The 20952-nt window shown below is 44.1% G+C and overlaps 1 protein-coding gene across 3 annotated transcripts in view; it reads left to right on the top strand.

Annotated features, from left to right (window-relative positions):
* atg2a (autophagy related 2A) overlaps positions 1-20814 on the top strand; it is a 29889-nt gene extending 9075 nt beyond the window's left edge. The window contains exons 8-42 of one of the 3 annotated variants that reach the window (XM_079504204.1): positions 717-881; positions 1849-1973; positions 2266-2347; positions 2637-2886; positions 3201-3342; positions 3568-3666; positions 4439-4594; positions 6060-6336; positions 6548-6620; positions 6889-7063; positions 7154-7296; positions 7527-7645; positions 7825-7973; positions 8486-8621; positions 8715-8899; positions 9110-9190; positions 9555-9661; positions 9951-10043; positions 10611-10681; positions 11122-11198; positions 11514-11684; positions 12028-12154; positions 12316-12545; positions 12759-12988; positions 13603-13738; positions 14207-14443; positions 14784-14885; positions 15115-15199; positions 15303-15456; positions 15900-15969; positions 16578-16660; positions 17039-17160; positions 17271-17425; positions 17913-18071; positions 18579-20814. In XM_079504204.1, the coding sequence (XP_079360330.1) occupies positions 717-881; positions 1849-1973; positions 2266-2347; positions 2637-2886; positions 3201-3342; positions 3568-3666; positions 4439-4594; positions 6060-6336; positions 6548-6620; positions 6889-7063; positions 7154-7296; positions 7527-7645; positions 7825-7973; positions 8486-8621; positions 8715-8899; positions 9110-9190; positions 9555-9661; positions 9951-10043; positions 10611-10681; positions 11122-11198; positions 11514-11684; positions 12028-12154; positions 12316-12545; positions 12759-12988; positions 13603-13738; positions 14207-14443; positions 14784-14885; positions 15115-15199; positions 15303-15456; positions 15900-15969; positions 16578-16660; positions 17039-17160; positions 17271-17425; positions 17913-18071; positions 18579-18815 (5003 nt within the window). In that variant the 3' untranslated portion in view covers positions 18816-20814. Of the gene's footprint in view, positions 1-716; positions 900-1848; positions 1974-2265; positions 2348-2636; positions 2887-3200; positions 3343-3567; positions 3667-4438; positions 4595-6059; positions 6337-6547; positions 6621-6888; positions 7064-7153; positions 7297-7526; positions 7646-7824; positions 7974-8485; positions 8622-8714; positions 8900-9109; positions 9191-9554; positions 9662-9950; positions 10044-10610; positions 10682-11121; positions 11199-11513; positions 11685-12027; positions 12155-12315; positions 12546-12758; positions 12989-13602; positions 13739-14206; positions 14444-14783; positions 14886-15114; positions 15200-15302; positions 15457-15899; positions 15970-16577; positions 16661-17038; positions 17161-17270; positions 17426-17912; positions 18072-18578 lie in introns of all 3 variants that reach the window. The other 2 variants (XM_079504203.1, XM_079504202.1) reach the window with 2 other exon arrangements.
* The last annotated feature ends 138 nt before the right edge of the window (positions 20815-20952 follow it).

Genomic DNA, 20952 nt, shown 5'->3' with positions numbered 1-20952 from the left:
GATTCAAAAGTCACTGGATATTCAACACGTTCACGGGCACACATTAGATATACCAGATCACTTATGAACAGTGAACAAGGAAAGACTGACATCTTTTACTACGCTCCACACAAATGGAACAAGCTTCAGGACTCTCTGAAACTGCTTCGATTGGTCTCAATAGAGACATTTCGGGTGCTTGAGGCCACACTACATACCGACTGCACCTGTTTCATGTAATACTATATATATTTATTTGCAACTGTGATGTTGTACTCTGATTCAAATGTTTGTTATTGTTTTTTTTTTTTATATATATATGTATTGTGTTTATATGCTGTGATCAGGATGTCCTTGAAAAAGAGCTTGTTCTCAATGGACTTCCTGAATAAATAAATGAAAAAGAAAGAAAGAGAGTCTCATGTGGCCAGCCTTCCAAGCTCCAAACTCTGTAAGCGGTGAATAGAATGAGCGAGCAGCTCGCTTGGACGATACACGGTGATTGAGAGCTGACATTGATCGTTAGGAACAGAGTCTGTGTTATTCCGATCAAGCGGGAATCAAAATTAGATTGAAAAACAACTTACTTAGCTTGTAGATCTGCTATTTTCACTAGTTCAGGTCACGGGGAGACATTACTTAGAGATTACCTGAAATGTTACCAGTTACCACACAGCTTCCCACCTATATAGCCAGACACACAAACACACCAATCAGATTCTTTGTCTTCACCACAGAGCCAGAGGCCAAGGCTGGCGGAGTGCAGAGCCGTCCCTTAGATTCAGACGACCTGCGTCTGATTGAGGAAGACCTGGGCAAACAGCTGGGCTCCAGTCCCAGGGACAGGGACTGGGAGGCCGAGGATGACCTGGAGCCTTACCTCTGTGGAATGGAGCATGGAGGTACGGAACACCACAGAGGTTAGCTGGAGCGGTCCCCATCAGCACCTTTTGAGCTTATACCACTTACTTGTTATTATATGTAATATTAGGTACTATATTATTTATTTGTGAAGATTGTCTGTTATATAATGTGATGTAATATTAGTGTGCAATATGTTATAGTAAACATAAGGAAAAGTGTTGAAAAGGATGAGGCCGCACAGCTCTTATCCACAAGGCAAATGGGGGGGGGGGGGGGGGGGGGGGGGTGATATCCCACTGTAGGTGATATCCCACTGTAGGTCTCACGATTAATGGCCACGTGTTTTCACTTTGACCGTCAAGAGTCTAACTACTGATTAAACAGGTCTCTCTTATTCCGAATCTTGATAAGATGCGGCGTCTTCCTGCTCCTTTTCTTTTCATTTTATGGAATATGTAAAAAGTAAAAAAAAAAGTAAAGGGTAAAATGAATATAGTCATGTAAGTAATAGGCATATTGTAGATGTATAGAATAATGACCTTGAGGCCGTTATTATTTATATCTTTGAGTCATACTATATTTAGATATCTAAACTGTTGCTTGGCTCCACGAGCCAGGAAGCCACTAGCTGTACATTTGAGATCTAGCCCTGACTGCTGAATGTACGTCACTGTGAGTACACAGAGGAACCTTACACTACTGGCATGGGCATGTACTCCCGGTGTCCCTAAAAGGCCTTTACGCTTCGCTCTAAAAACACTCCTGCCGTCCATCTCCTCTGAGCAACTTTGTGTGTGTGTGTGTGTGTGTGTGTGTGTGTGTGTGTGTGTGTGTGTGTGTGTGTGTGTGTGTGTGTGTGTGTGTGTGTGTGTGTGTGTGTGTGTGTGTGTGTGTGTGTGTGTGTGTGTGTGTGTGTGTGTGTGTGTGTGTGTGTGTGTGTGTGTGTGTGTGTGTGTGTGTGTGTGTGTGTGTGTGTGTGCGCGCGCACGTGTGATGTCCCTGCAGATATGTTTTTCTCCATGGGTCCAGGGGGGATGAGCAGCAGTGTGACGTCTGCACGCTCAGGCAGTGAGCTGTCAGACAGCGACATGGAGTCGTCCACACACAGCCTGGCCAGTCTCTCTGCACAGGTACAGCTAGTTGTCACTTCTTGGGAAATAACTTATAGCCATTCAGAGACCCCCCCCCCCCCCCCCTTTCTGATAACATCCCTAGAGATTCTTTATGGCCTGAGTGTGAGACCAATAAATAAATAAGTCTTTTTTTGTACCTAATATGGTGTGTGGGCTCCATCCATCTGTAAACTAAAGTCTCTTTAGCCAAGCACCCACCTGTCGATGTGCGTGTTGGGGAAAGACATTTATTGACAGGCATTTTGAAAACAATTGTATCATTCATTCTCGTTTTGTTCCCCCCTCACAGGGCAGCATGGGGAACTGCCCCAGGCGTTATCCTGTAGCAGGGTCTCTGTCCAGTATGTCCCAGGTTAGCAGCCGAGCCAGAGGTGAGATCACAGGCAGCACCATAAAGGGTTTGAGTGAATTCAGGCCTCAGAATGATAACTTGGATATTGCATCACGATTATTGAGACTAAATAATAGTCGGAAATTGAGGCCCACCCTTTTGTAGTTTTCGTCCTCGTCACACACTCCCCGTCTAAAAGGGCCTATACTGTATCATTTATATAAAGCACAGTCTGTGGAGCATGCCACACACAATTCACTGCACATGGTATGAAGGAGTGACAAATTAATCTTTCTTGAATCTCGTGTGCCATCACATCTCCTATTCAGTGCGCTCTCACACCAACCGGACAGAGCAGCTGAAACCCGACGCATTGCTGCGGCTGACGCTGGGTGGTCTCACCCTCACCCTGCTGCAGGAGGACCCACCCCCAGGGCCTGACGGAGCCTCCTCATTGGCTCAAGTGTCTCAGGTGTTCTTCCGCGAGCTGGCCTTTTTCAAGGACAGCATGTTTAGTGAGAGGGACTTCCGTCGTCTGAGAGGAAACTTTGCCAAAGCCTGCCCGCATTCCCACCTCAGGTACACATGCATACAGTGTATTGTGAAGTGACGGTACTCTTCCAGGACTTTAGAACTGCAGTCAAGAACATTTGTATTTTCTGTATCCATGCATGCAGACAGTTCCTGTAAACAAATCTCTCTCTCACACACACACACACACACACACAGACACACACACACACACACACACACACACACACACACACACACACACACACACACACACACACACACACACACACACACACACACACACACAGGCAGCCCACTGTGGCTTATAAGTGACCCTTTCTCTCTTTGCCCCTCTCTTTCTCTGTCACTCCTACTCCCAGATTAACAGGGGCGGCGGTACAGGTCGCCTTAGAGATGCGGAGTGGGAGCCGCCACAGTCGGGCTGTGACCTCTGACATTTCATTTAGCAGGCTGGAACTGTTAGAGTGTCTCTGGGAAGACGGCAATCCTCAGTACAGTGAGGTAGACAACAGTCCGTATATCTATCTACATTTGCCTGTTTTTTTGTCTGGTTTTATACTCTATATGTTCAACAAATCTTTATGTATCTATACTCTATATCTATTCTGTGTGTGGCTGCATGTCTGTGTACACCTGTTTGTCCCTCTATCTCATTTGAAACCATGTATTACAGTAATGTGCTGTGAGTGAGCTGACATCATGTCCATCTCTGTGTCTGGGTCTTAGTTGCTGCAGTTCCAGAAAGCCGGTCTGTTCACAGTGGGAGCTGTAGCCAGACCCTGTGCAAAGTTACACTATGGCCTCACTGAAAAACACCTGCGCAAGGTATTACACGCAAGCATGCAGAGCGAGAGAGATGATATGTGCCCATTGTAATGTACAGCATTTTCCACATTGCAAAATAAAGATTCTTGAGTAAGAGTCTGTCTTATGGCGCTTTTCGATTGCATGGTAACGGCTCGACTCATGTTTTTTCCCCAAAAATACTATAAGCAGGTATTTTTGACAGCGTATCTCTTTGCAGGAGTCTCTTTAGACATCTGTCTGTGTGTCTGGAGATAATCTCGCACACTGCTGGACCCCAGCGCAACATTTCTTGGGCACAGTGCCATGAATCAATTTTGAGCAACTGCATGAAAATGTGATCAGAAACTGTTTTTGTTGGACTGTATAGGTGAAATTATGTTTCCAAACAGCATTAGCGTTATCATTAACTAATGCATAGGGTTGTACTTAGCCTATGATGAGCAGCTATAGTACATTGAAAATCAATACAAGCCAAAAGTTAAAGTACGATGAAGTGAAACAGCACCATTAGATGCATGTACATGTTTGTATGAACAGTATGTCTGTATGGAAGAGAGGCTGGAGAAGGGGTAGAAAAAATATTTGTTATACTAAGAGAAGGTTGTAATGTGTGTGTGTGTGTGTGTGTGTGTGTGTGTGTGTGTGTGTGTGTGTGTGTGTGTGTGTGTGTGTGTGTGTGTGTGTGTGTGTGTGTGTGTGTGTGTGTGTGTGTGTGTGTGTGTGTGTGTGTGTGTGTGTGTGTGTGTGTGTGTGTGTGTGTGTGTGTGTGTGTGTGTGTGTGTGTACACAGGGTAAGCAGCGGGTTGTACGTCGAGACAGTGAGGTGAGAGTAGAGCTGGCGGAATTGAGCGCTGAGTTGGACCTGGATGTCCTGAATCGCCTGGGGAGCCTGAGGAAAGCCTTCAGCCACTGTCCTACACAAACCACTGGACCTATACACACACAGGTGAACACCTTAAGCTAGCTCTCCACCACGGCCGTGGAAGTGGTTGCAAAGCGTCTCTTGCTGACCAATCGCCGACAAACTGTTGTAGATGTTGCCGACTTGCTGTGCCGCCGGGTCGGGACTTGTAGGATAGCTTCGAACGCCGACCGACCATGCTCGGGCGGCTAGGTAGAGCCCGTTGATAGCCGCGGTGTGGTGAAGAGGGGGTTAATGGTGCCGGAAAGTAGACCTTTCATCTGCTACTGGTGCAGAACATAGAGTAATAAAAGGATAGAGGCCGAACCGGAGCGTTCGCCCCGCCCCCCGCTATTCATTTCAATAGAAGTTGCTCAGTGGCGTTTTGATGCACCCGGAAGAACGGTCTACTTCCGCATTTGTGGTCAAATGCGGAAGTGCAAACGAGCGCTCAATGTTAAACCCCAGCTGCACAGGGTTTCCACGTCATAAACCCACGGGTCCGCCTGCAGTTCACGCTCTAACCGGTAGGGCCGAGTGCTTCAACATTGGAGAGCCTCCCTGGGGGCGTGGGTGCAGAAGCAATAATAAGCCAGGCAGAGACATTGCCCGTCGCACGTTTGAACTAGACACCATATTTTCAACTCTCAATTCCGATACCAAACGATCAACTCCAAAGCAAAGCAGTAGGCTACCAGTTGTGTTTTTGTTTTGGTAAGGACTGCAGGCTCCAGTATTGCCAGATATTGTGAGTGAAACAAGTGATTATCTCTATGAAATAAAAGCCCAAAAGAAGCTACCTGTTTTAGCACTTGAGCCCTATTACATCAGCTATTTTCAAATATAATCTTGAAAGAACAAAAAGAGCAACTACACTTCAGAAATTAGCCCAAAAAAAAGCAAGTCGCAACTATGAAAATGTACAAGTGACTTTACAGGACAACGAGCCCATGGTCGCTTATAATAGCAGACCTGGCAGGCAGGTGCCTGCAGCCCAGTGCTGCAGACTACTGCCACCTCCTGGTAGGGAGAGTTATTTCATGTGATTTCATCTGACCCATGCTCACAACAATGCAGTCGCCCGACAGTTTAGTCTATTTGGTTGATAGTCACCTTACACAGATACATACATGGCAGCGGTCAGCGGAGAACTAAGCTGGTGTCTTGACTAGTACAGAACGGACATTGTTGCTGTTGCTCATACAAAATCTTTGGTGAAGGTAAAGAACAAATGCAATCGACCTCAGATGCACACCAATGTACAGCTCCCAGGTCAGCCGGAGACGGGTTCTCTGTGTTACTTGTTGTTAGTGAGTCGAGTGAGGCGGAGAATAAAACAAGAACATGCCCAACTTACATTGCTGCCACCTGACAGCAATACATTTGTGAATACCTTTCACAGTACATTCTGCTGCACAAATAATAATGTCCATGGTACACATGTTGTGTGTGTGAGAGGGATAGCTTTTCTCATCCATTTCTATCCCTTCCCTGCTACACACTCTTTCAGACCCAGAGCAGTGAGCTGTGGTCGTCCTTCTCGCTCGTCTCCCCCCACGCCGTGGTCAAGCTCCGCTTCCCCGTACCAGACCTGCGTCCCCTTCCCATGCGGCGGCCCCCAGGCCAGCGGGACGTGCGGCAGGAGACCCTGGTGCTGGAGCTGACGGACCTGGAGCTGAAGCACCAGGAGGCCCCAGACCTCCATCAGGGAGAACATGTAGCCCCCGGCCAACCCCCTGCTCCCTGTCTCACACAGCTGCTAGAGGCCTCCTTCACTGACATGCACGGTGGGTGGGGGATTTCATAATGGTAGTTAGTTGTATTTGTATTGGTTCTACAGATATGAATATATATACTATTATTTTTCATTGTAAAAGCACACACACACACACACACACACACACATACATTCTGGTTCTAATAATTATTATACATTTATATATTTTTTTATTTCCTTTTTATCTCCACACCATGATGATCTTGAATTGTCTCCTCCAGGATCATATGTGGGCTGGGAGGGAGGCTCCTTTCCCTGTATCAGAGTTAAGAAGAACCAAGAATCCCTGCCCAGGTTAGTGTTGGGTGTGAGAATAAGGATGGGGAGAAATCAAGACTCATTCCTGTCTCATCACTACCATCCAAATAAGGCAGAAATGCCTTAAACGCACCATTAAACAAAACTGTCATGTTCCATAATAAGTCCACAAAACTCCAGAATAAGTGTATTACTTTAGTTATCGCAAGAACGTTGCATGATCAATGCTACCATTTTATAAATAAATCTGCTACATTTTAATTTCTCACCCCTGTCCATTTTGGTTCATTCTTCGTCTTCTTAGGATATCGGTGCGTGTGAACGGAGGCGAGTCCCAGGACTCAAGAGGAGGCCTAGGTGGACTAGGCCTTGGCCTGGTCGGGGACTTGGGGACGATGTCCTTTGAGAGTCCTTGTGAGCTTCGTGACAAGACCAGCTCTCCATTCTCCTCCAACCGTACTATGTTTGAGACTGAGGAGGTATGCTGGTACCTCGCAAACATTAAATGTTCACCTGCTTCTTTTCCATGAAATACCAGAGTTGTGATGTGACTGGTCTGGTCTCCTCAGATGGTCATTCCAGCAGATCCTGAAGAGATGCGTCAGTTCCAGGCCCAGTGTGTGGCCCAGAGCCAATGTGTGATGGACATTTGCCTGCCACTGGCTTACATCCTGCTGCCCAGCAAACAGGCTTTCCAGAGCGTTTACAATAGGTGTGTGTGTGTGTGTGTGTGTGTGTGCTTGTGCGTGTGTGCGTGTGTGCGTGTGCGTGTGTGTCTGTCTAATATGTAACATCATCACATCCATCTTAACGCAGTGTATTTCTGCTATTATCATGATAGCAGACACCAGGCCGGCTGTCCACTGTTTTTTGCACACATCTGCTGAAATACGTGACACAAGCTCACTCTCTCCACCTCTCTTGTCGGTCTCTCTCCTGCAGGATTAACAATGACCTGTTGATGTGGGAGCCCCCTCCCCCTCCTCCCCCCTCTGATCACACCCCCCACCGCCATCACACCGACGACGAGTTTCAGCTCTGCAAGTCAGCCTTCAGACTGGGTTAGTCTCCCAATCACAGCTTTGACACTGACTCCTTTAAATTACACGTACGACCAATGGGAGATACAACTGAATGTATTTAGCAAGCTTCTTTAATGATTTTACTTTACTTTACTGAACAGTGTTTTCGTAGATCTACATTCTACAAAATGCATCTGTTCTCTCTCTGTGCATCACAGACTCTGATTCTGAGGATGATGAAGCTCAGTACGCCTCTGCCAGTGAATCTAGGAGACAGTCAGAACCACGTCCTAACCACAACCTCAGTCTTCTTTCCCTCACGGTCCTCATAGGCAAGGGCCGCCTTCAAGCCATGGCGGACAGGAAGGTGAGCCAGCTATGTGCTGACCACGGTGAGCCGACTATGTGCTGACCAGGGGCGGCAGTGGCTCAGGGGTAGAGTGGCCGGTAGAGCGGCCGGATGGGAACCGCGAGGTTCCCAGTACGATCCCGGGCTCCCCAGAGTTAGTGTTGAAGTGTCCTTGAGAAACACTTTGAACCCCTAATTTCTCCTGATGTGCAGGTTGGTGCCTTGCATGGTTTCCTCCGCCATCGGTGTATGAATGGGGGAAGGTTATGCACAATCTATGTAAAGCGCTTTTGATGAAAGCACTATATAAATGCACCTTTTGTTTTTACCATTTACCATAGTGAGACTGCATTATCCGCTGACGTTCTCATTTCTTCATCCCTTTATTCACTTTGAATGATCAGGGATGATGTTTTGTTTTTCAATCTTTTTTTCTTCGTCTTACCTCCCATTTCCATTTATTTCCACTGCATTCTTTTAATAGGAGAAAGTATTTTCCAAATGGTTTCCATTCCTCTCTGTGTTCTCAGGCGGAGGAGGATAATCATGGGGAGATTGTCTTAGACCTGGAAGGGGGGAAGTTATTCAGTGTGGCACAGCACCTGAACAACCCAAATCTAAACTTCCTTTGTGTGGAGAGCAGACGGGTGGAGCTATACCATCGAGGTGTGTGTAACATCATACATATTTCCTATAGAAAACACACCTCTGTGTCAGCCATAATCACAAGATTTTTCTCTCTCTCATTACGCCTTACAGCGGCAGTGAAAGACTCCCCCATCCCAGAACGGTTGGAGATGCCCAGCTTCACTCCCCCGAAGCACCTGGACCCTACCATCTACCCCACAGAGGTGGGTGTGAGCAGCGTGAGTGGCAGGGAAAGTGACCTCCAGATGCTGTCCACAGCCATCAAAATCACCCTGGACCTCCAGAAAAACATAAAGGTGGGTGCTCATGAAAGAGACCAACATGGCAGACCCATACTGAAATTCAAAGTAGTTTTTTTTTTGCTGCGTGGCTCCTAGGGGTCGAGCAATCTAGCGGAGGGTTTGTGAGTGAGTCTTCATAGATCATAGTAGACATCATAGATGTCTGACGTCACCGACTGGCTATATATTATGGTTCAAATATCTTTTTTTCTTGTCTGTTTCTAGGAGTTCCTGGTTGCCATTCGTCTCCAAGGTGCCACTATGCGGCACTACATGGCGCATACAAATCACAGTTGGTACGAGCAGGTAGGAAGAAGTACCGAGAAGCTCCTGGAAGCAAGTGCTCCGTGTCCAGAGTTTTCAAAACTCAAAGGCAAAAATGCTTCGCCTAGAAAGATGTACAAATGTGCTTTAGAAGAACGATGTTGGTTTAGCTCTGAGATTTTCCACTAAATAATCACATTTTATATGCATGGATTTTCAACTACTTTTTAGGAGACTGACATACACAGATACTGTACAGTACAGACAACCCTAGTTTTGTCCTAGCTTAGTGAAATACTCTTTTCAGGCAGGCTTTTCAGACAGGCAGGATTCAAAATAAGTCAAATATGTTCAAATGTGTTAAGCTTCCTCCTAACTATTGTTTATTTTTATTTTTTTACTGTAGTTGGTTGACTTTCTGGATGTCATCGATGACCCTATCCTGGGATATACACCCCCTGCAGTCATCACCATCCTGCATACACACTTGGCTACCTGCGCTGTAGACTACAGGTACGCACCCACGCATGTGCGCGCACGCACACACGCACGTACATTAACTTCCAAACAGGATGTCATGCAAATGTTGTATAGATCTTAATAGATAGTGAAATTGTGATACATTAAAAACCCCTTGTTCCATTCAATTTTGTTTTATCCTGTGTACTGTACCTGTGTGTGTGTGTGTGTGTGTGTGTGTGTGTGTGTGTGTGTGTGTGTGTGTGTGTGTGTGTGTCTCTCTCTCTCTCTCTCTCTCTCTCTCTCTCTCTCTCTCTCTCTCTCTCTCTCTCTCCCCTCCTAGGCCCCTGTACCTGCCACTGCGAGTGGTGTTCACAGCAGAGTCCTTCTCGCTGTCCAGCAACATCATCGTAGACACTGCCACTTTCCACCTCAGGTAGCACCGCTTTATCATCAATTCATCAGTTCATCAGTTCAACTCCAGCACGACATATCAACCAATGCTGTTTTAACAACACAAACCCTACAGTCCCTATTCTGGGGCCAACATTTCTCAAAGAGAAAATTGGTGTAGACTAGAGGGACAAAAGGCATGGAACTAGTATAGAGCCCTGGGGGACTACATGTAGACTTTGAGTGGTTAAGATCAACTTGTTTTTTTGTTTGTTAAAAGGATCCCTGGCTAATAAGACTTATATGCCTGCTGTCTATAACTATAATTAAGGATTGTCAGTGTATTTTATACAGTATATCAACTAGTGTCCTCATCAGACCACATCCATGGACTGACTGTCATTACAAAATAAAATAAAATATTTGCAGTCATTTTATCAATACTGCTATTTAACCACTGTCATCCCTATTTTGGGCTTGTAGGCAAAGATATTTGTTTTATTTTTGTACAAAAAAATTAAATATATATAAATCTACTAGCTGGCAGTGTTGTAAGATTAGTTAAAACTGTTTAAATCCTAAGTGTGTGGTTGTTTTTTGTGTTTGTTAGATTCATCCTGGATGATTCTGCCCTCTACCTCTCTGATAAGCGTGACAGCGACACAGTAGACCTGAGGAAAGGTAGGACACGTGTGCGTGCATGTGTGTAATCCTAGTATAATAGATGTTCAGAAATGTGTCTTGGTAATAAGCATACAGGAAATTACAGTGAATCTACTGATCCACATTCTGCCCTGAATCGCTAAACATCCACGGCAGGAGTCAAGTTCCACTTTGGCCTTGCCCACATCTGAGAAAACGGCTGCACTGAAACAAACAAAATGAAAATTCAGGCTGTAATGTCAGGCTAGTAGAGCAGGGTTTGGGGGGGCATTATAGCAGCTCGCAACGGAACATGTTGTGAGCTCGTAGATTGGTTATTTCCAAAGAAGGTATTTGTTCTAGAATGAAAAAAGGAGGGGGTCTTATATATACCCCTGTGGGACAATGATGAATTATATAAATCTTTTTTTTTTTACACACATAATATATTTTGCTCCTGGGTCTCTTTCCGTCCCCAGACTATGTGTGTATTGTGGACATTGACCTGCTGGAGCTGGCCATCACCACATTTAAAGGCAGTGCCACAGGCAAACTGGTGAGTACACCATAGCTGAACTCGGCTGGGTAGGCACGTTTTTACGATTTTGTTTCTCACAATTGTGGTCTGTCTGCTCGGCAAATGTGAGATAGGCAATTGTGAGAAAATAACTCGGAATTCTCAAATCTTAAGACTCAATTCCAAGTAAAAAACTGACACAATTGACACCCTTTCACTGGACATGGGCATTTATAATTTAAGCGTCTTATTGAGTATGGATATCGATTCAAAACCTGAAAACTACCACATGTAATTAAACAATTTGTTTTTCTGTTCTCAATTTTTCCCTGTTCTTTTCTTTCTGACCTCCAGAGCCAGCCATTGTTTGAGCTGCGTTGTTCCAACAACGTGGTACACCTGCACACCTGTTCCGATTCCTGTGCCGCCCTCGTCAACCTGCTGCAATACCTGGTTTCCCAGGGTGACCTGCACCCGCCACCAAAACACGCCTCACCCACTGAGATCGCCGGGCAGAAATTGCCGGTAAGACTTGCATCAATCAAGACGGTCAAACATCTGTTCTTCCCAGATGGTGATTTGACCTTTGACCTTGACACTGAATGTAGAACTTGAAAATGCTATTTTGCCAAGAGACCAGGTTCTCTGTGGATTCCCAGTATTTTCAGAAGATTTTGTTTAATGGCTAAGCTAGCAGGATGTACGATGTAACCTAAGCATGTAACCTAACAGCTCTTAGAATGCACCAAATGTCTTATGCATTTACAGTACACAGTGGTCAAAGTGTCATTGACTGTGTCAGAAGCTGAATAAACTTGAACACAAGTTGTGCTAAGTGGCTTCAATTTAAACAATGAAATGTCTTTAGTTGTCAGAAAGCCCTGCCGCCCTGCCGCCCTGCCCTCCTGCCGAGACTGCTGAGATAAATCAGTATGATTTAACCGATGCTTTGATTGACACAGAGAAGACACAGCGAGATGTGGAGCTAGATTCAGGTATTGAAGATGATTTCTTACTTTCTGTCACGTGGATGGTCAGAATGTGTTTGATTTACAAAATAGGATATTCTCTCTGTATTGGTTTCTAAATTCAATTCAGCCAATATCAAAAAACCCTCCCAACTTGTATCTCCATTCGATGCCGTGCGTGTGTTCAGGTTCTCCCACGGTGCCGCGGGGCTCACCTGTCTCAGTCTACCTGTTCCCTGGAGAGGCCCCAAAGCTCCACCTACCTTCCTCCCTTCTGGAAGAGGAAGACACTGAACTGGATGGATTGGTGGCCACAGCGACTGAGGCACAGGCTGATATGATGTCGGAAGAAGGCTCTGAGGGTTCCACGGACAACGATGACTTCTGCATATTGGAGGCTCCTGGCATGGGCATTCCTGTGAGTTTAATTGCAGTTGTTTTGTTTAATTGGTTTCTTTGGACGACAGATAAATATCAAGTGTCTCTGTCTAATCAGTGACCGAAATCTGTCCTTTTTAATATTTTTGAATATGCAGGGGATATTTTGTGACATGGCATAAATACAGGTGAAGGCTATGACGTTGACTCTATCTCATTGACTGATTTTAATTCTCATTGATCCCTCTCTCAGCCCAGGGACGGTGAGCCTGTGGTGACGTTGCTGGCCCAGGGGCCCATTAAGGTGAAGGATGGTCACTTCTCCAGGCCACGGGGCAGCTCGGACCTGCTCAGGGCGCCCAACCGCTTCCCGATGCCCCAGAGCAGGGTGATCCTCCGGGAGGTCTCGGTTGTCTGGCACCTTTACGGGGGCAAGGACTTCGGGGGAAAGCCCGTGTCCGTACATGCCCAGCATGGAAATCGGTAACCCATGTCCTTGTGTATTCACACTCACACACACTGTGACTCACGCACAGTGACTACAGAAACATCAAATGTCTCTCACATTGTAACTAGACTCATGCTTTGGACTACAACGTAATGCTTTCATACTGTTCAGTATATATGTTATATTTTAATATTTTTCTTGCCTCTTGATAGTCCACCAGGAAAATCACCCCTCCCCCAATACAGGACATACTTATCATTTATCACATCACTCCAACTGATCCGCCATACACTCACAAAATATCAACATAATTAATACTTTGTCATTAACAGAATAAATTATAAAAATTAAGTTTGCTTCTACTGATCACAGCAAAAGTGAAATAGTTAATTTAGTACATTAAATAGAACGTGTCAGAAGAGTGTGTGTGTGTGTGTGTGTGTGTGTGTGTGTGTGTGTGTGTGTGTGTGTGTGTGTGTGTGTGTGTGTGTGTGTGTGTGTGTGTGTGTGTGTGTGTGTGTGTGGGTGTGGGTGTGAGCTAGACAGATCTGTAAGCCAATGAAGGTTTCTCCTCACAGTCTCTTTCAGTATACAACATAACTCCATGATTGCTTTCTCCCTCACTTTTGCCACTTTGCTCATCTTCCAGTGGGCGTTCAGTCCCGGCGGGTTTACGTGGCTCCCCATCCCGCTCCGCACCTTCCTCCCGACCTCAGAATTCTTGGCGCTGGGCTGGAGGCAGCGGTCGGCAACACACGCTACTCATGGAGATACAGCTCACCAAGGTGTGTGTGTGTGTTCAATGCATGTGTATGTACAGGAGAAAACCGCTAATGAATCTTAGTTTAATGTGATATTTTTTTGTGATTTTGTGCTCAGTTTCTGCATCCGTCTCTTCCAATGGGGTTTTGTACTCCTCTGTCACACGGTGGTGGAAAAAGTATTCACATTTTGTACTTAAGTAAAAGTATACTGCAATATAGAAATACTGTTGTAAGTAAAAGTCTGGAATTCAACATTTACTTGAGTAAAAGTACAAATGTATTGGTATTAAAATGTACTTAAACTACCAAAAGTAGAAAGTACTCTTTATGTAGAATGCCAATTTAAAAAAAAATAAATAAAAGTACAATATTTGTCTCTGAGAGTAGAAGTAAAATTATTGGAAATTGGGATTACTCAAGTAATGTACAAATACCTCAAAATTGTACTTAAGTAAATACTAGTAACTTTACACCACTGCTGTCACACAGGTGTCCTTCCAGCACGAGGCCTACTCTGTGGCAGTGCCGGTCCCGGGGCAGGAGGGAGAAGGGGTGTCTTTTGGCACTGCTGTGGGAATGGGGCCGGGCAGCGAGCAGCCCCTCTCCAGGCAGGTGTTCATTGTCCAGGAGCTGGAGGTCCGAGACAGGCTGGCTTCCTCGCAGCTCAACAAGTTCCTCTACCTCTACACGAGCGAGAGCATGCCTCGCCGAGCCCACTCCAACATGGTGAGACAGGGAGCCAAGGGAAAAGATCCCCGTAATGAAGAAAGGGTGGAGTGGAGTTTCCCGTGGTTCTATGTTGTGTTTAACTTTAATCGGCTGAGGTGCCAAATCGTTAGGGATGTCATAAAATGTTCACGACCACAAGTGTTAACCGACAATGAAGTTAACCGACAATGATTTCTCCATTATTCTATTCTATTAAAGACACTTGTCTGGTTAAAATACACACTCAAACTATTTACAGATATTTAACCCATTAAGACCTGAGGCCCATTCTAAAAATGGACTCCCAAAATTGCATGATTTTGTATTGGTTGTGAGAGTAGATGTTTGTGTGTCTCAGTTGACAGTGAAGGCCCTGCAGGTGTGTCCAGAGTCTGGCCTCGGAGGTCCAGAGTGCTGTCTCCGAGTCAGCCTTCTGCCCTTACGACTCAACATTGACCAGGTAGGTACCAGCAGCACCAAGAGCCACAGTAGATCCACTTACTTATACAAACACAACTGGTATTGTTTAACAAACCAATACCAGCTTCTTTTCACCATCTTCCATAGATAATATACTGTGCTGTTGTGACTGTCTCAATGTCTATGGAAGTTTACATTTGGAATATTGTATCTGCCTATTGTCCACGATAGAACTCCTCAACCGGTCTTATCATATCTTTCCTCTCCAGGATGCTCTGTTCTTCCTGAAGGATTTCTTCAGTAATCTGGCTTCATCTGTTAACCCTTACCTGCCTTTGGACCCTGCAGCCGAGGGTGAGCTGGATGTCCTCAATGTTTTTATGCATACCTTATATAAACCCGTGTCAGAGAGAGAGAGATCACATGAGATTGTTTTTGTATCCATTTATGCTCTCAGTGAAGGCAGACTCCTCACAGAAGTCCTCTGAGGAGGCGGAGTCAGGTGGGGTCCTGGACACTGACCTCACTGCTTCCGTGGAAACCACTTACAGTGAACAGAGCTCCTCTTCCGCTGGCTCCACCTCCTCCGCCGACCAGCCAATCTACTTCCGGTATGTAAGCAGCGCAATCACATCTCAACGATGAGATGTTGAGGGAGTTTGATTTCTATTCTGAAGGTTAGAGCAAATGACATGTGTGATGATGCTAACAAGCATGCTTCCAAATCCTGTCACAAGTGGTGTACAGTGAGTGATGTCGTCCCCTTCATCAACTATTAACCACACACCTGCCATTTAGCTTTGTTTACTTTTTTAGTTTCTCAGTGGTCGCACTGCCTGCAATGGAAGACTGTGCTTATACTGGCTTATGTTCACTTACTTGACTTTGTTAGTAATCATAAAACAGGCGTCGTGGTGAAAAAGATCGTTAGTATGTCTCTCAAAGTAAGTCGTAAATAAAGGGTAAAAATCAAGGTTTAATGTCTGAATCGTTTCTCTCTTTTTGTCATCTAATGACGTCTCTCCATCACTCTTTCTGCCTGCATCTTCTCCAGGGAGTTTCGTTTCACCTCTGAAGTGCCTATCTGGTTGGACTATCATGGTAAACATGTGGTCATTGAACAGGTTAGTAACTAACTGATACCAACAATCCATTTGTCACATGGCCTGAGCCCTGAACCAAAGCTTTCCAAGCATACACATTATATGGTTTTCATGGATGTTGCATCATCAGAAAATGGTCTTGTTTGGTATGTTTTGCAGTATATCCCGTATTTGTTGTTATTTGTTATTGTTTTTTTAGTTTTAAACTTTTTTTGCTTTCTTTTCTAGTTTTTTGAATACTTGGTGTACTGCTCTGGCAGTAAACAGGAAACGTTGCACATTATCACTGCTGGCTGCCTTGTAATTTGGTTGGAATGACTGGAATGTTTAGCAAATTACTCTGTTATATAGGTATAAAACACACACACACACACATGTCTCATGCATTTGATGTTGGAGGACTACTAGTGTCCTTTATGTAAACAAATAAAGAAGAGTTAGAATTTTAAAGTGGCAGTGGCAGTTTAATAGTCTTGTAAAGGAGGTCTACAGAACTGTACAGTGCATTGTGCTTTGTAGTGTACATTCTATGTTGAGTACTTTTCTTTTTTTTGTGTCAAATTGCTCTGGAACCTCATAACTTCCAGTAACCTCACTCTTCTGGCATCTAATCTGTTCTGCTTTCACAGGGAACATTTGCAGGGATCCTGATTGGCCTGGCCCAGTTAAACTGCTCAGAACTGAAGCTGAAGAGACTCTGCTGCAGAAATGGGTACCAACACACACTCTTTATCAAAGTGCAGAGAACAAGTAGCGCTTTCATTTAGACTATCAGGAATTGATCGTATTAAGCCCCACAGGGAATCCTTAAAATTGCTGGCTAAAAAGAATATCCTTCATACTGTAGCTAATTTCCCTCTTTAATTATAAGTTCTGCACCAGTCTGTTACCACATTAACTCTTAACTCTTCTCTGGTCACCAGCCTTACTATCACATGCTCGCTCTCTCTCTCTCTCTCTCTCTCTCTCTCTCTCTCTCTCTCTCTCTCTCTCCTTCGTTTTTTACATAGGTGTATGTTTGTTTGTTTACATCAGAACATTGTGATTTGTGTGATGAATTAGTTTCTTTCTTTCCTCTACTTCATTGCAGTCTTCTTGGTGTAGACAAGGTGATCCACTATGCCGTCTCAGAATGGCTGACTGACATAAGGAAGAACCAGCTGCAAGGCATTCTGGGAGGTGTAGGCCCCATGCACTCTGTTGTCCAGTTGTGTGAGTTGATATTTCACGTTTCTCTACCAAAATAAACTGAAGCTCCATGTGACTTTAGGTGGTATTTAACGGCATCCATTTCCATAATTTGTGCCTTCTGTTTCTTTTAGTCCATGGCGTAAAGGATCTGTTCTGGATGCCTATAGAGCAATACAGAAAAGATGGACGCATTATCCGAGGTCTCCAGAGGGGGGCAGCATCATTTGGCACCTCCACAGCCTCAGCCGCTCTGGAGCTCAGTAACAGGCTTGTGCAGGCCATACAGGTACCAGCCATGTACACAGTACCCAAAGTACACATTACTGAACCCTTTCTATGTCTAACTAAATACAGGAATATAACACCACAGGCAGTGGTGTAAAGTAACTAAGTACATTTACTCAAGTACTGTATTTAATTATACATTTGAGATATATATGTTTACTTTACTGGAGTATTTCCAATTTTCTGTACTTTTACTTATTATTTGAAAACTTGAGTTACTATTTAGTTTGTAGATTTGTATTATTCTTACAAAACATACATTAACCACTTCAGCCCTACATTTCGGCCATCTGAAAATAATAGATCTGCTATCAGATTTGCTATTTTCAAAAGATTTTACATATTTTACACATCTTACACATTTTACATATTTGAAAACATTCGAAACGGGACATTTTGCATAATGAGTACTTTCTACTCTACATTCAGCATGTCATATGTAGTAGTGTAGTACCTGTTAATGCTCAAGTCTCCCTCTCACTCTGCAGGCCACAGCAGAGACTGTGTATGACATCCTGTCTCCCACACCACCTCTCAACCGCTATGCCATCACAGAGGGTCGGGCCACCTCCAATCGACCCCGCCGAGCTCACCAGCCCGCAGACCTCCGCGAGGGTGTGGCAAAGGCCTACGATACCGTCCGAGAGGTGGGTTCTCATCTCAAAACTACGTGTCTATAGAGCGCCGAAGTCCTGACGTCACTTGCTCATCTCCTGGTTCCAAGGGGTTCACGGACGTTTTTCTCTATGGAGAATAACATGGGGTCATCTTAAAATCATCTCATATAAGCATTGTTGTCCAAAAATAAACAAACTGTTATTACTCATATTTGATACAGTCTGTTTATAGCAAAAATTTAATTAATTTGGCATCAGTAACATTAGTGTTTTCTCTCAGTCAGTTGATTCTTATCCATATGAGTGAACGGCCGGGATGATTTGTTTATTTTTCAAACACAGTTCTTGTATGAGGCGATCCAAGATCCCCATATGGGGATTATAATACGAATAAAAAAGTACACGAACCCATGTACTTGGCGCCCTCTAGCAATATTGGCGTCAGACTTCGGTGCTCTATTGAACTGGTAAAAACTTGCGGAAGCCCTGCAACACGTTTGACGTGCATTCATGATTAAACTCTTCTCTCTCCTCTAGGGAATGATCGACACGGCTCAGACGTTGTGTGACGTTGCTGCCCGTGGCCACGAGCAGAAGGGTCTCCCTGGTGCCGTGGGCGGCGTCTTGCGGCAGATCCCGCCCACAGTGGTCCGTCCTCTAATAGTGGCCTCCGAGGCAACCTCCAACCTGCTGGGTGGCATGCGGAACCAGATCAAACCAGACGCACGGAAGGAGGACTTTTTAAAATGGCGCACAGATGACGGCCCAGAGTGATTACTTTTAAGATGACATGTTTGTGTGTGCTTGTGGGCGTGAGTCACTCTGGAGAGTATCAGTTGAGGGAGTGAATCGAGTAATTGAATGTGCGTATGAATGTGTATATATATGGATGAGAGTCTGAAGAGTGTGTTCTGATGCAAAAAAGGACTAACTACTACTGCAGTGACTGACACCAAGTATTTCACATCGCTCCATCATAATCATTCAATAATATTTCACCTTCTGATGCAATCGGTAACGTTCTAGTATGCAAACGTATCACCATCATCTGACTTTGTTGTGCGTAAATGAAACTAACTAAGAGCATATGGCGTTTTCCTATGTTATTTATAAAAAAACAACAATACTTGTTGTTGAACCCTTGAATTCACACAGTGCTGCTACAAGTGAAGTGAGATATGGAATACATTTCCCATTAGATCGATTTAGATATCAGCTCACTTCCCATGTCTGCTTAGCATGGTGGAAGACCTGTAATGGAGTGGTTGTTGAGAGTATCAGTGGTTAAAACATTTATGTCACCATGTTGGAGGAGTGAAGGAGATATTTTAATGCCACCTTTCTCCCTGGTTAACCAAAAATCAATGCACCAATGCCTGAAAAATTCTGTGCAGTGATAGATGTTCAAACTATACGTTAAAAGTCAGGGAACATAGCAAGCATCCATCCATCCAGCTTCAACCGCTTATCCGTAGTCCGGTCGCGGGGGCAACAGCTCCACCAGTGTTCCAGAACATAGCAAGCAGCAAGACATAATATTAACAATAAATAATAATAATCTTTATTTTCCCAAAGAATATTCATCTTCACAATCTGTTCAAAACACCCACAACAACACAGCACAGAAAAACACATCACAAAGACGATACAATACAAAATTAACACAAAACACGAGTTCCCCACAAGCTTCCCTTATAGTGTCACTCTTCCGATATAGAGGAATGTCTGTCTTAACCATTGGATTACAAAACACTTTATTACTTCACTGACTTCTATGTAGAGGTGAAGTTATCCCAACCCTGGTTCACGTGGGGAGAGACAAATAGTGGATACAGTGAGACTGTTCCAAGATCCCTCCAGATGATGCAGTGACAGGTCTGTTTTTTCCCCACGCTGATGTCACAACAGTCCCCTCTTTGATTGTTCCAGCCTTGCCCTTGCGATGCCCCATGGCCCCCGTAGTGTTTATATTTGTGCCATAATGCTCGCAGAGTGACCTTTTTTATTTACTAGTTTGTGATGCCTTCCCTGGTGCTCTATTATATTCATGATACTCGACTATAATTGTGACACATACAGGCTCATATTCATACATGTATTTTATTTGACAAGTATCCTGACTTTATAGAAACACTTGATCAAACGAGTCGTTTGGATAGAAAAAATCACACAATGTATTCTGCAATGGCTCTTCAAATGCCGGTTCGATTCTCTGTAAACTCGCTCAACCCGCGGTTAAATATCTTACTGGGATCTACTTCTAATCAACATTTCTAAATAACTCGTCTGTTCTGCTGTTCAGCTCTGTTGTGTTTTGCTTCAAGTTACAGAGAGTCCCATTAATATGCTCAATTTTCACAGTCTTTGCTTTATTCATTTCTTTAGTTGCCTTCTTGCATTTTATTTCTCTTTTGTTGTTTTTTGTAAGATATTAAACATAGTATTAATTGTCATACTCATTTTTGAAGTAAGGATAATTCTGGAGATATGATGAAACTGTTGGAGAAAAATAAATGGGGGTTTTGTGGCTTAACAAAGTTTTACATGTGTGTGAGTGTGAGTTGTATTTGTTTGAGTGCGCGTGTGGGTGTGTGCACGCGCATGATGCATGTTTGTGAGGGTGACAGGTTGGTTGATATATTTGTTACACCTCGTGTGTGTAATTACTATTATTTACTATATCATACGATTCGCTGTATGAATGACCTGTATATTACAAAGACAATGAGTACACAAATTAATACAAAGAATAAAATTTTGAATATAAAAACGGTCTTTTGCCAGTAATTTTCATTTATTTGAGTAAGACATGTATTTTATGGCATACCGGTAGTTATATATGCATAAAATACTCTTTAACTGAGCCGTAATATATTTAATAAAACAGTTTTGTAGTGGGAACTTGAATCGA

Source organism: Electrona antarctica (assembly GCF_951216825.1).
Source record: "Electrona antarctica genome assembly, chromosome: 1".
NCBI lineage: Eukaryota > Metazoa > Chordata > Actinopteri > Myctophiformes > Myctophidae > Electrona > Electrona antarctica.
Note: the sequence above shows the minus strand (reverse complement) of the source record. Positions and strands in the feature narration are given on the sequence as shown.